Raw genomic sequence first — 13,790 nt, 5'->3', positions numbered from 1 at the left:
TCTCAAAGTAAAAAATAAAAAGGATTGGGGGTGCTGGGGTTGTAGCTCAGTGGCAGAGTACTTGCCTCACATGTGCGAGGTGCTGGGTTCGATCCTCAGCACCACATAAAAAATAGATGAATGAAGTAAAGGTATGTGTCCATCTACAACTAAAAAAAGAAGGACTGGGGGGATGTAGCTTAGTGCTAAAGTGTCTTTGGGTTCAATCCCCAATTCCAAAAAAAAAAAAAAAGTTCTCATTGGCAGTCAGAGGATAGAACAATATGACTGTTAAATAGTTAGAGAGAAGACCACATGTGTTACAGTCACACTTGAGGCTGAAACAGTTGCTATAGTTAGGACAGAACAGTACTCATGTCATTGCAGGGCTTGGACAATAACTTCATTAGAATCACAGGATAGACTAAGGACGGGCACAACCCTTCTACAGACAGAACACTCACAACATCCTGTGTTGGGAGTCAGGATGGACAACATTTAAGAGGAGAGGGTGACAGCTATAGACAGAGGGCAGGATAATGCTTATTAATGATGGCTGATAGGTGGGGCAGCACTGCTAATGCAGGCAGAGGCGAGGCCACAGCCCCTGGTAGAAGAGCACGGCCTGGCACCATCTCCTACACTGGTGGAAGGCCAAGAAAATGCACTGCTCCAGGCACACAAGGGCTTTGGTCAGACTGTCAGCACTTTGTGTTATCAGCAGGAGGCAAGAAACTTGCCACAAACAGCAGGCAGGCCAAATTCAATTTCCTGCATCCAGGCTGGAAATGGCACCCATCATAAACTGAGGACCAGGTCATCAGTGAGTGATATATGAAGAGCTCTGGTGGCCCCTCTCAGGCCCAAGAACTGAGCCTGGACCCCACTAGGAGAAAAGTGTAAGTTCATGGCCTCCTGAGCTCCACTGAGCAAGCAGTGGGGGTGGGGAGAAAGGGAGCCCACAGAGCATTGTTGGGGTTTGTGAGGTGGAAGCTGATGCTGTCTGTGTGCACCTCAGCGGTGGAGGGAAGGGGGACAGGAAATGGGTGGGGGGAGGAGGAAGCCTGAGTTGGAAAGTCAAAGAGGGTAAAACAGAAACAAAGGCTGAGAAACACAAAAGTAAAAAACCAGGGTGATAACAGAGCCCCAGGCCTGGTGCAAGGTCCAGCTGCCCTTGCCAGGTAAACCTGAGCACTTCATAGTCCATCTCTGGGCCTCTGTGTAAGAGTAATCATGTGATGGCAATGTTAAGTAATACATCGGCTGGGTATTTACTGTGCACTCCCTCAGTTGAGCCATAGTCAGTTACCTGTCCAATGAGAATTAGTATCTTCATTTTAGAAGAAGACAGATTCAGGGAGTAATTAGGGACCTCCTAAATGTCTAACAAATAAGTGGGGGAGCTGGCTTTAAACCCAGGCTTATCAGATTCTGCATTCTTTTTCAGTACTGGGACCAAACCCAGGGCCCTGTGCATGCTAAACAAGTGCTGTCCCACAGAACTACACCGCCAGCCTAGATTTGGCGTTCTTCAGTCACCCACTGTACCTAAATCACCTCTTGTGGGTAGGATTTCAAGTTTTTTACCACTTCTGACCATGAGCTGTGGGGAGATGGGGCTGTAATAGTCCTCTCCACCCACAACCAGATCTTCTCTTCTCCCTCGAAACCCCTGGTCCCAGTGATTGACAGAGGCCTTGGGCCTAAATGAAAAACTGCAGAGACCTTGATGGGAGGCAGAGGGCTTTATTGAGGAGATTAGGGTGGGGTCTAAGAGACCTGAATGTGCCCCCACCACACAGGTGCTGGCCCTCTGGGATACCCCTCCCATCTGTCTTCCCAGGTCACTCTCAGCAGAGGGTAAAGCGCCGGGTGCTGATGTTCATACGCGTGAGGCCCAAGTGCCTTAGCGACGGGGCTAGGGCCAGGCCGGCCCCGGGCTCCAGCTCCAGCTCCAGCTCGGCCTCGTCCAGCAGTTCCTGGTGCTGGTGACAAGCTTGGTCCACCTTCAGCCGGTGCAGCTGGGCCCGCAGCCTCAATAGCTGCCCAGCCAGCTGCCGGTCCTGAGCCTGCATTTCCCGCTGCGGCCGAGAGGGGGCGTGAGCCTGCGGGGGCCTGCTCCAGTGTCACCTACCTGCCTTTCTTACTTTCCTGTCAACACTCTGGGCCTTTCTTTGCACTGGTTTGTCCCTGGCTCCCACTCACCCTAGTTTCATCCTTCCCCATCTCTCAGATCTTGCTCCACACGAGGAGTTCTCAGCGCTAAAGAGCCATTATTATGCAAATACAGATGCCTGGGACCCCATCCCAGATAAACTAAGTAAAATCTCCAAGTTGGAGCAGAGCACCGTGGCACATGCCTGTAATCCCAGCGGTTTGGAAGGCTAAGGCAGCCTCAGCAAAAGCAAGGCACTAAGCAACTCAGTGAGACCCTGTCTCTAAATAAAATACAAAAAAGGTCTGGAGATGTGACTCAGTGGCCGAGTGTCCCTGAGTGAAATCCTTGGTAACCCCCCCACCCCACCCCCCCAAAAAAATCTCCAAGTTGGAGCCTGGACACCTTTATATGTGCACATATTGGCTTGACAGCTAATATTCAACACTCTCCAGATTCTGCCTACAACATGTTCAGTACTTTCTTTTGTATACTTCACTGTATTTCTCTGAGGGCATAGCAGTTCCCAAAGTAGGGGAGGCCATGTCTTTCTCTACCTATAACTGATGGTCCCCCAAGGGCAGGGCTCTCTCCCCTGAGCCACAGGAGATAAGCTCTGTAGATTGATGTAATCCTTCTTCAGCAAGACTTTCCACATAAAATAATAAACAAGGATATTTCTGGCTCCTGAGCCCCAGAGACACAGGAGCTGGCAGTTGCTGTTTAGGGGATCTGTTCTCATCCCCTCCCCACACCCATGGTCTTGGGCCCTAAGGAGGATTGGCCTGAAGACCCCATGTAAGGCAATCTAAGCCACCAGACTCACCAGCTCCTGCCGGAGCCACTCAAGCGCAGAGTCCATTGAGTCAAAGCCGCAGATGGCTCCAGGTCCACCGGCCCCAGGTTTGGCTTGGGCCCTGTGCCAGGCCTGGCTCTGGACCCTAGCGGTCCACTCCAGATATGAGGGTCGCCGAGTCTGTAGCTGCAGCTTGGCTGTCAGTGCCTTCACAGAGTCCAGGCTCTCCTCCTCCTCTTCCTCATCCTCCTCATCCACTGCCTGGAATTTCGGTGGCCCCAGGGACATGGTGGGTTTGCAGTGAGTGACAAGGCAGGGCTGCTACTCTGGGGTGAGGGAAAGGCCTGCAATATGGTTCGGGGAGAGGTGGTAGAAGCTGAGAGTAAAAAGAGTGTGCCAGAGAGTGGGTGATGGTGAATGTTCAAGGTGGGGATAGAGTCTGAGTGTGCCAGGTTGGGTGAGCATATGGGTGTGTGAAGCTAAGTGTGCAAGGACTGGAATTTTCCTGGAATCCTAACCAGGAGCCACGTGATGCCCATCCGGTGGGGGTAGGAGGAACCCTGCTTTTCTAGTTCTTTAGATGAAATTTATTGTCTTTGCCCAGAAGGAGACTCCCAGTTCCCAGAAAGGAAGTTGCTCCAGGATAAGAAAAGCATCATTCACACCAGTCTTGGCTCTCTTCCCAAGACCCAAGACCAGAAGTTGAGAGGGGGAGGAGGTTGACAAGCTGCCCCATCCTCATTCACAGCACTAGCCCATCAGCCAAGGAATAGGGCCCAGAGGCCCCACCTGGCAGTAAGGAGACCAGGTTGCAGGGCAGGTCCCTATCCCTCTGTGAGCCTCTACTGGGACAGATCAATAACTTCGGGAGTGTTATATATTACAAGTACAGTACTCCTGGCCTGTCATATTTTTTCTTCTTCTCTTTCTTCCTTTTTTTTTTTTTTTTTTTTGGTGGTTGGTGTTGGGGATTGAACGCAGAGCTTTGTGTGTACTAGGCAAGTGCTCTACCAGTTAGCTACAGTCCCAGCTCTACCCTAACTTCTGACAGCTTAAATTAGTTTTGCCTATTTGTATACATTCTAGTGATTCTCAAACTTGAGCATGCATTAGAATTACCTGGAAAGCTTCACTCACAAAGTTTCAGATTCAGTATATCTGGAGTGGGACCTGAGAATTTGCATGTCTATCAAATTCCCACCATAACTGCTGCTGTTGGACTGAAATTTTATAATTTGAACTCTTTATCTGATTCTTGATAGAACAGCTCCAATTTTATGGTTTCATTATAGGAGTCCACCTATGATTTCACTTTTTTCATTAAAAGAAGGGTTACCTAGTGAATTATTCTTAATCAGATTCAGCATAGTGCAGACATCAATAAGAAATTAAAAAAAATTACTTAGGTGGATGGATGGATAGATGATGAATCAGACTGAAAATTCTATGAATAGAATCTTCCTCAGTCACCCCTGCCCCTCAGCACCAAACACAGGGCCTCGCTCATTGTCTGGGCAGTAGGCACCTGGGGAAAGGATGAAGCAAAGCGGTGAGTAATAGAGGATCAGCCACAGCTAGAATTGGCCCTTGACGAGGGCGCCCTCAGGCAGGGACTTCCAGCTGTGGAGCGGGAGGGGCGCCAGCTACACAGCTGCATGCATTTAAGGTGGACCAAGGGATTTCCCCCACTCAAGCTTCAGAGGTATGGGAGGAAGTAGGTAGTTCCCAGTTTCACACTTTCCAACCCATCCACCACGGTGCAGAGGAAGAGATGGTTATTTTTCTTTCTTTCAAAAGGCAGCAGGGGTGCCAGCACCCCCAAAATAAAAAGCCCCAAATACCGAGTGCCTCTTGAGACCCAAACAAGGGCTTCAGGCAAGATTATTCTCCCCATTTCCCAGATGAGGAAATTTGAGGTTTTATTAATAGACTTTGGCCTGAGTCCTCACTGATATTGGCAGTAGGAGAAAATGCCTGTGGAACTGTACGATCCCTTCCTTTGAGGGGCCTCCTTAACAGCTGTCCTGCCGGCGTCGCCAGCTGCCCAGCCAGTTCCTGTCCCTTTTGGAGCCCGCGTTCGCCCCGCCCGACGCTACCAGAGTCTGTCCCGCTGGGCCCCAGGGCCCCCGCTGGTAGAATGGAGTTCTCAGAGCTGATCCGCACCGGCCGGGCCCAAGCCGAGCTACTCCCCGGCCCAGAGGAGCCCCCGCTGCGCGGCACGCTGTGCGTCACCGGCCACCACCTGCTGCTGTCTCCAGGGCCCCCATCGACTGCAGACCTGTGGCTACTGCTGTTGCGTAGTGTCGACTCCATCGAGAAGCGGTGAGACGTGGCTGGGACGTCCCACAAGTTGGGGAGCGCGCGACGCTACGGGGAGAGGGGGAAGGGCCAGCGCACTTGGAGCTGGCGCCCTCCTGCATAACGTCCAATTGTATGAAACTCGTTCTCTTCCCCTGATGGAGGGCGGGGTATACTGAGCCTGGGTCTGTCCACCCCTAGGGTGGCGGGTGACTCTGGCACAATCACCCTACGCTGTAAGGACCTGAGGGTGCTGCAGCTGGATATAGAGGGCGTGGAAGCGACCCTGGACATCGCCCGTTCCATCGAGGTATTCAGGGGGCGCACCCGAGGTCCTTACGCTATCCCTATCCAGTACTGGGGGGAGCAAAAAAGGGGTTACTAGTGAAAAGGGCTCTGTACCCAGTGTTGTCCCGAGGCTCAGCTAAATGGCATGACATGCAAGATGGCTTGGGGTACAAGGAGTGTTGGGAGTTGAGGAGAGGAGGAGCTGGAATGTACTCAATTGAGATAAATCCTACAGCCCCTGACGTTCGTCCCCAGGCGCTGTCCTCTCTGGAATCGGTCATCACCTCCTTTCCGTTCTTCTACCGTCCCAAGGGCCTGAGATTGGGCGACGCCTGGCACTTCCATCCGCCCGAATGCTACTACAAGCGAGTAGCTCGCGAGGTGGGCGCGGTCATGAGGGCCTGGGGATGAGGAAGCACCGGGTCTAGCAGGGGCACGCCGGCTGGGAACTCATTGGGTGCCTTAGACCTAGCCTTCGACCCTCTCTATGCTGCAGACCAACGCGTGGCGGCTGAGCGAGGTGAACCAGGACTTTAGTTTGTGCCCCAGTTACCCTCGTGCGGTAATCGTGCCTCGAGCGGTGGACGACGATGCCCTGGCGCGTAGCGCCCGCTTCCGCCAGGGAGGCCGCTTCCCAGTGCTCTGCTACCACCACGCACCCAGTGGAACCGTGAGCCAGCCCCTCCCCAGGCTCCGCCCTGAGACCCAAAAGCCCTTTTCCGCCCTGGAGGAGCCAATTAGCGTCTGGCTGCTGCCTGGGACTCCTGCCCCGTTCAGGCCCCGCCTCGCTCTGCCTCCAACAAGCCCCGCCTCCTGGAAATCCTGCGGTCCGGACTCTGGCCCCGCCCCTCCCGCTTTTCTGGATTTCACCTTTGAGTCCCGACCCCAGCCCCTTGAAGCTTAGTTCCTTTGTCAACCCAGACCTGGTGTCTGCTCGTAGGGACCCTCCTACCTCTGACCTTAGACAGCCATGACCTTCGCAGAGCCCATCTGAAGCCTTGTGAATTCCGCACCTAAGGCCCCAGCGCCACAATCAGCCTTTTCCTAGTGTAGGCGGCTCCTGAGTGTAGGCCTAGCCCAAAAGGTCCCCAAGCCCAGAGTCCAATTCCTGAACCTGAGATGGGTCCCTGTCCACAGGTTCTGCTACGCTCCAGTCAGCCACTGACTGGTCCCCAGAAGAGGCGCTGCGCTGAGGATGAGGACTTGCTTCGAGCTGTACTGGCAGGGGCTCACCCTGGGGCTCGGGGCTTCATAGTGGACACACGATCGGCCCAGGCTGCTAAACAGGCCCGGATGACTGGAGGGGGCACAGAGGCCAAGGCCGCCTACCCTGGCTGGAAACGACTGCACCGACCCCTGGAGAGGTAGGAGGCCTCCCATCTTCTCCCAGGCTTAGCCACAGAAGATGCTTTGTTGCATAACCATGGTTATAAGCTTAGACTTTATCCTAAAAGCTGTAGGAACCACTGAAAACGCTAAACAGGGCTGAAAAATCTGTTAGAATTTCTGGTGGGGTTCACTGATGGCGTTAGATTTCCTTCATGAATGTGTGTGTGTGGGAGGGAAAAAAGGGCCAGGGCTCTGGAAGACGCTTAGACCTTTCCTGGAAGCCATCCTGGCAGCTGGCCATCCCCACTTTCACAACCCACAAATGAGAGAGCTCATCACTAAGTACCCCAACTCTGCCTGGAAAGAAAATGCACCTCTTTACATTAAGTTGAATTTGGTCTTCTTGGAAAAAGCTGCGCGCGCGCGAGCGCGCACACACACACACACACACACACACACACACACACATACACACACACATACAGTCCTCCCTGAAGGCTGTACCTGCACAGATATAGATGTATCTGTTGCTTTGGGGAGAGCAGGCTGCTTCCCTATTCATCATGCAAAACTCTTATTAATTTATTCACCCAACATTGAGCAGAGGGGCTGCCATGGTGAGCAGCCTAGACTTGACAGAGCTCAGTAGTAAATGGGCAATTAGAACTCATTGAAATAAGTTGTAGCAAGAGGAGGCAACCTGTCTTAGTAATTTGAAAGATTCCCTGAGAACAGGATGCTTTTGGTGAGACCTGAAAGAGGCAGAGGAGTTAGTTAGGAGGGAGAAGGTCATTTCAGGTAGAGGGAACTGAAGAGAGAAGGAACTGCAAAGAGAGCCTGGTCATGTGTCCTATGGGGGAGCTGCAAGCAACTTCACGGTGGTAGAAGTGTAGGGTAGGAAGTGGGAGAGATGCTGCTAAAGGGAGAATGGGGTCTAGAGAAAAAACATGAAAAACTTGAACACCATGGTTATGAATTTAGACTTTATCCTCAAGCCAGTGGGAATCCACTGAAGATGTTGAAGAGGGCGGAAAAATCTGTTAAATTTTCTGGAAGAGGGCCACTGATGGCATTAGATTTTCTGGTGTGTGTGTGTGTGGGGGGGTCACTGGTGGCCTTGAGCAGAGTGGTGTCTAGAGGTAGGAGCAGGTGCAGAATCCGGAAAGTACTGTTTCTTTCATTGGATGGGGATTCCCCAAGGAGAACTGTGTTGTTTTCATCAGATTGGGTTACTTCAAGGATAACTGGGGGTTTCCTGGGGTATTGTGATACAGTGGTTCCCTCCAACAGACTAGCGCTCCCCTAAGAGTCTTATTTTGCCCTATAAGATGGAGGGTTTCTCAAAGATATGACATAATTTTCATGAAATTAGGGCTCTTCCATGGGTTTTATACCCCATGAGACTGAGCTCCCCAAAGGGTTCTATGCCCTTCTTATTAAATGGGCTCCTCAGAAAGTTCTATTTCCCCTCCCTCATTGGGATGAAGCACTTGCTTCCAATCTGGGCTCACCCAGAGCTTGGACTGGGGAAAGGATGACCAGATTCCCTTTTGCCTAGGGGACGGGCTCTCCAGGAGAGTTTTGTGCGCCTAGTAGAGGCTTGTGGGGACCCGGAGCAAAGCATGGACCGATGGCTTAGTCGTCTAGAGGGCTGCCGCTGGCTGGCACATGTGAAGGAGGCACTGAGCACTGCCTGCCTGGCAGCCCAAGGAATGGAAAGGTAAAGTTCCTACCCTGTGAGACAGAATGGATATGGTGGGATGAGCAGGGCTCTGAAATCCATGATTCATAAGGATGTACAGTCTAGAACTGGGCACAGCCTATTCCTGGTCTTGCCACCCCAGGCAGGGAAAAAGTTGCCATTGTTCACGGGCCCTTCCCATGATAGGGAAGGAGCCTGCATCCTGGTACATGGGGCTGAAGGCAGGGATAGCACTCTGCTTGTGACTTCACTGGCCCAACTCATCTTGGACCCCTTGAGCCGGACCATAACTGGATTCCAGGAACTGGTGGAACGGGAGTGGATCCAGGTAGGTGGCCACCCTGTCCCAGCCCTGCCCCTCCCTCCAGAAACCCTGCTTCCCTTGACCATGGCTCTGCCCCCTCCCCAGGCTGGCCACCCCTTCCAGTTGCGCTGTGCCCACTCGGCCTTCTCCCATGCCCGCCCCAAGCACGAGGCACCCACCTTTCTCCTCTTCCTGGACTGCGTGTGGCAGCTGGGCCGCCAGTTCCCGCTGTCGCTGGAGTTTGGGGAGGGGCTGCTGTTGGCACTGTTTGAACACGCCTATGCCTCCCCTTTTGGCACCTTCCTCTGCAACAGTGAAAAGGAGAGGTGAGCTAATCGCGTGTTAAGGTGGGTCGGGGCAGATGCCCGTTGCTTTCTTAGAGGGCATCTTTCCCTTTCAATGAGTTTTTCTTTTAGGAAAACTCTTTGTGGCCTTCCCTTCTTCCCTCCTAATCTCACACTTCCCTCTAACATCTGCAAACCCAAAGATAGACGAATCTAAGACCAACCCTTCACATCCACCCATTCTGTTTATTGCCAAGAACAAGTGCACTCCTGCCATGAAATAAGGACTGTACTAAGTTTCAGTTAGATAGAAACAAAAAGTTCTGGGGTACTATTGCACAGTAGAATGAATAACAATAATAATAACAAGCTGTATATTTAGGAAAGCCAGGAGGAGAGGACTGGAGAGGTAGCTCAGTGGTAGAGTACTTGTCTAGTATACACAAGGAAAAAAAAAAAGCTGGAAGAGGAAAAAAGTATTTTGAAATGAATAAAAGAAATGATAAGTGGCTGAGGACAGTGGCTAGGCAGGCCTATAATCCCAGTGACTCAGGATGCTGAGGCAGGAGGATTGCAAGTTGGAGGCCAGCTTCAGCAACTTAGCTGAAACAACTTATTGAGACCCTCAAAAGAAAAATTAAAAGGGCTGTGGATTTGGCTCAGTGGTCAAACACCTGTGGGTTCAATCCCCAGTACCAAAAAGAAAGAAAGAAAGAAAGAAAGAAATGGTAAATGTTTAAGGCAGCGAATATTTAACTTGATTAAAATATTACATAATGTTTACATGTATTGAAATATCACATTACCCTATAACATTTACAACTTTTGTTTTTATGTATCAGTTAAAAATAAAATTAAAATAATAAATTAAAAATACAGGGGCTGGGGATGTGGCTCAAGCCGTAGCGCGCTCGCCTGGCATGCGTGCGGCTCGGGTTCGATCCTCAGCACCACATACCAACAAAGATTTTGTGTCCGCCGAGAACTAAAAAATAAATATTAAAAAAAATTCTCTCTCTCTCTCTCTCTCTCTCTCACTCTCTCTTTAAAAAAAAAAAAATACATCGAAAAAAGAAATTGAGGGGCCTGGAGCAGTGGCACACATCTGTAATCCCAGCGGCTCAGGAGGCTGAGGCAGGAGGATCACAATTTCAAAGCCAGTTTACATAATGTAGTGAGACCCTAAGTAAATTAGCTAGACCCTGTTTCAAAATAAAAAAGGGTTGGGAATGTGGTTCAATGGTTCAGTGCCCCTAGGTTCAATCTCCTGCCAACCCCACAACCCCAAAAAAAGAAAAGAAAATGAGGACTAAAGGGGAAAGTGTTTTTGTTTTGGTACTGGGGATCGAATGGGGGGGGTGCTTTACACTGAGCTTTTTTATTTTTTATTTTGAGACAGAGTCTTGCTAAATTGCTGAATCTGGCCTCAAATTTGTGATCCTCCTGCATCAGCTCCCTGAGTTGCTGGGATTACAAGCCTGCATCAGTGCACTCAGCAAAATGATTTTGCAGAAATAAATGATTGCTGGGGCCTCTGTTAACTTTGCAAAGTAGATTCTAGTGGAACCCTAGAATAGAGGTTGAAAGAGGACTTAAATTATTGAGGCTCTATTTCCAGCGCCACCACTCACCTGCTGAGTGATCATGAGCAAACCTCTTTGAATCATTGTTTCCTCATCAGTAGCAAAGAGAGGATAACAGTAGCTGTAATCCATAGAGGGGCTGCGAGGATTAACTGAGTTAAAGCATGGAGTGTTTAGCACAGTGCCTGGCACATAGTAGGCACACAAAAGTGGTAACTTTTATCAGTGGTCAGCTTCTTGCATCCCAATCAGCTCCATAAGCCCTTTGTCTGATCAATGAGAGAGGGAGGAGGGAGTTTCTCAAGGTGGAGATAATATTTAGTCATCTTCACCCACATCCTAGCTTGTTTTACTAACTCCACTCATGATTCATCCAGGTTAGAAACTGTTATCTTTATCTCCCTTTCCCCATCCCTCATCTTTAGCCTTTCTCCTAAACATTTAGCTTGTTTCTTTCTTGCCAGAGGTCCTTCCCATTACCCTTATCCAGACTCATTTCTTTCCATCTGGAATATTCAGCAGGCTTCCTTGCCTCTACTTTTATCAGGTTGTTTTTTTTTTTTTTTTTTTTTTGGTACCAGGGATTGAACTCAGGGAGTTGAGCCACATCCCCAGCCCTGTTTTATTTTTTATTTATTTATTTGTTTGTTTATTTATTTATTTATTTATTTTTGTGAGAGAGGGGAGAGAGAGAGAGAGAGAGAGAGAGAGAGAGAGAGAGAGAGAGAATTTTTAATATTTATTTTTCAGTTCTCGGCGGACACAACATCTTTGTTGGTATGTGGTGCTGAGGATCGAACCCGGGTCGCACGCATGCCAAGCGAGCGCGCTACCGCTTGAGCCACATCCCCAGCCCCTATTTGTTTATTTAATTGTATTTAGAGACAGGGTCTGGCTGAATGGCTTAGTGCCTCACTTTTGCTAAGGCTGGCTTTGAACTTTTGATCCTCCTGCCTCAGCCTCCTAAGCTGCTGGGATCATAGGCATTTGCCACCACAGCTGACACTTTCGTTAGTTTTTAAATAACTCATGGGCTGGGGATGTGGCTCAAGCGGTAGTGCGCTCGCCTGGCATGCGTGCGGCCCGGGTTGGATTCTCAGCACCACATACAAACAAAGATGTTGTGTCCGCCGAGAACTAAAAAAAATAAATAAATATTAAAAATTCTCTCTCTCTCTCTCTCTCACTCTCTCTTTTAAAAAAAAAATAAATAACTCATTAGACCTACAAGTATTTTCATTGGTTCATTTTCCATTTCTTCCTTGTTTCATGCAGCACCCTCTGCTCCCCTGCCAAGTTTTAACAAAATACCTGAGAGATGGGCTGGGGCTGTAGCTCAGTGGCAAAGCACTTGCCTAGCATGTGTGAGGCACTGGGTTTGATCCTCAGCACCACACATAAAAATTAACAAATAAAAAGAATGCATTCTATCCATCTACAACTACAAAAAAATAAAAAAAAAAAATACCTGAGATAAAAACTTATTTGGGTTGGGGTTGGGGTTCAGTGGTACAGTGCTTACCTAGCACATAGGAGGCACTGGGTTCAATCCTCAGCATCACATAAAAATAAAGAAAATAAAGGTATTATGTCCATCTACAACCAAAAAATATTATATATAAATTATAGATATAATTATATACATATATATAAAGCTTTTATTTTGGCTCAGTTTTGGATATATATAACATGTATGTTTGTATGTGTGTGTATATATATATACACACATACACACACACAGACATCTATAAAACTTATATTTTGGCTCAGTTTTGGCAGGGTTTTGGTCCATGATTGGTTGGTCTGGTTGCTTTTGGTCCTGAGTGTATGGCAGAGGAAAACCAGTCACCTCATCTCATCTCATGGCCAGGACTCAGTGAAGAACAAAGGGGCTCCGGTCCCACTATAACCTTCAAAGACATGCCCACAATGACCTGAAGACTTCCCACTAGACCCCACTTCTTAGTTTCTGTCACCTCCCAAGAACATTAAGGTGGGAACCTAGAACTTTAGCATATAGGCCTTTAAGGGAAATTCCAGACCCAAACCATGCATAGCATGTCTTTGTAGATGTGAACTTCTAGTCTTCTAGTGATACTCAGCTCAAAGTAGCACACTTGTAGATGGACACACAATATCTTTGTTTATTAATTTATTTTATATGGGGTGCTGAGGATCAAACCAGTGCCTCACATGTGCTATAGGTAATCGCTCTGCCACTGAGCTACAGCCCCAGGCCCTCGAGTAACATATTTTTAATTAGCCTTCCCTAACAATTAGGCAAAACTAAATTGGTTTCTCCCTCTAAATAGAACTCCATATGGTTTTGTCTTGTTCCTGTTTTATTCTAGAGTCCAATAGATCTATCAAAATAATTTGTAGAAAAAGGTGAGGTAAATCACTGCCCCAGAGTAACTGTCACCATACTAACCAGGGTTGTACCCCCAGAATCCCAGAGGGCACAGCTGGAACTCACTCTCATTCTCTACAGATGCCTCTGTGAAGTGAGGACTCGAACACACTCCCTGTGGTCTGGGCTCAACCACCTAAAGGAACAACGAAAACTCCGGAACCCACTCTATGTGCTCAATCCCTTGGCCATTTGGCCTTCTGTGGAGCCCCAGAGCCTGCGGCTGTGGCAAGGTGACTGCTCTCCTCCCCTGGGTAGTTAGCTTCTCTTTTCAGCTTCCTTACCTGTCTTCCTCTTCCTCAGGCCTGTTTCTGCGCTGGACCCGCCCACCTGAGTCTTCAGAAGTAGCATGGGAGAAGGTGTGGCAAATAGTGACAGAAAGGGAGAAGACAGAAGGCTCTCAGCCCACAGCTTCTACTTGAGCCCCTAACCTAAGTGATGACTTCTTGAATAGTGGTGAAGTGTCCCTGAAACCTTTCCAGGCCCCCAGGACCTCTGACTTTGGATGAGCATGCCTACAACCTAGGCCAGCCCAGAATACTGAAGTCCTAATTTGCAAGTGTCTGAAGTATAGGGAAAAGGCCTAAATAATAAAGGTGTTCATGACTGGCATCAGTTTGCTGAGGTATTAGGAGGGAAAATGATGAGACAGACCCCACAAA

At 49.2% G+C, this 13,790-nt stretch overlaps 2 protein-coding genes across 2 annotated transcripts; one reads left to right on the top strand and one right to left on the bottom strand.

Moving 5' to 3' along the window:
- Nucleotides 1-1,709: 1,709 nt before the first annotated feature.
- Nucleotides 1,710-4,285, bottom strand: Fam167b (family with sequence similarity 167 member B). The gene is made up of 2 exons (XM_005317747.4): nucleotides 2,961-4,285; nucleotides 1,710-2,060 (listed from the first exon to the last, which is right to left on the bottom strand). The coding sequence occupies exons 1-2, from the start codon at nucleotides 3,216-3,218 to the stop codon at nucleotides 1,830-1,832; spliced, it is 489 nt and encodes a 162-aa protein (XP_005317804.1). The 5' UTR covers nucleotides 3,219-4,285; the 3' UTR covers nucleotides 1,710-1,829.
- Nucleotides 4,286-4,966: 681 nt separating this feature from the next.
- LOC101958718 (myotubularin-related protein 9-like) lies at nucleotides 4,967-13,740 on the top strand. The gene is made up of 10 exons (XM_005317746.5): nucleotides 4,967-5,252; nucleotides 5,430-5,538; nucleotides 5,772-5,897; nucleotides 6,013-6,186; nucleotides 6,654-6,880; nucleotides 8,404-8,565; nucleotides 8,734-8,875; nucleotides 8,957-9,177; nucleotides 13,210-13,361; nucleotides 13,432-13,740. The coding sequence occupies exons 1-10, from the start codon at nucleotides 5,068-5,070 to the stop codon at nucleotides 13,548-13,550; spliced, it is 1,617 nt and encodes a 538-aa protein (XP_005317803.1). The 5' UTR covers nucleotides 4,967-5,067; the 3' UTR covers nucleotides 13,551-13,740.
- Nucleotides 13,741-13,790: the final 50 nt, after the last annotated feature.

This window comes from Ictidomys tridecemlineatus, chromosome 11, assembly GCF_052094955.1.
Source record: "Ictidomys tridecemlineatus isolate mIctTri1 chromosome 11, mIctTri1.hap1, whole genome shotgun sequence".
Lineage (NCBI taxonomy): Eukaryota > Metazoa > Chordata > Mammalia > Rodentia > Sciuridae > Ictidomys > Ictidomys tridecemlineatus.
The sequence above is the reverse complement of the archived record's forward strand: the minus strand, read 5'-3'. Positions and strand labels throughout refer to the sequence as shown.

Bases quoted from the DNA above. Each gene is read 5' to 3' on its own strand.
- Fam167b (XM_005317747.4), bottom strand. From the start codon at position 3,218: ATGTCCCTGGGGCCACCGAAATTCCAGGCAGTGGATGAGGAGGATGAG. The intron at 2,061-2,960 runs GTGAGTCTGGTG...TCTCGGCCGCAG, and splicing joins AGTGGCTCCGGCAGGAGCTG to CGGGAAATGCAGGCTCAGGA.
- LOC101958718 (XM_005317746.5), top strand. From the start codon at position 5,068: ATGGAGTTCTCAGAGCTGATCCGCACCGGCCGGGCCCAAGCCGAGCTA. The intron at 5,539-5,771 runs GTATTCAGGGGG...GTTCGTCCCCAG, and splicing joins ACATCGCCCGTTCCATCGAG to GCGCTGTCCTCTCTGGAATC. The intron at 6,187-6,653 runs GTGAGCCAGCCC...CCCTGTCCACAG, and splicing joins ACCACGCACCCAGTGGAACC to GTTCTGCTACGCTCCAGTCA.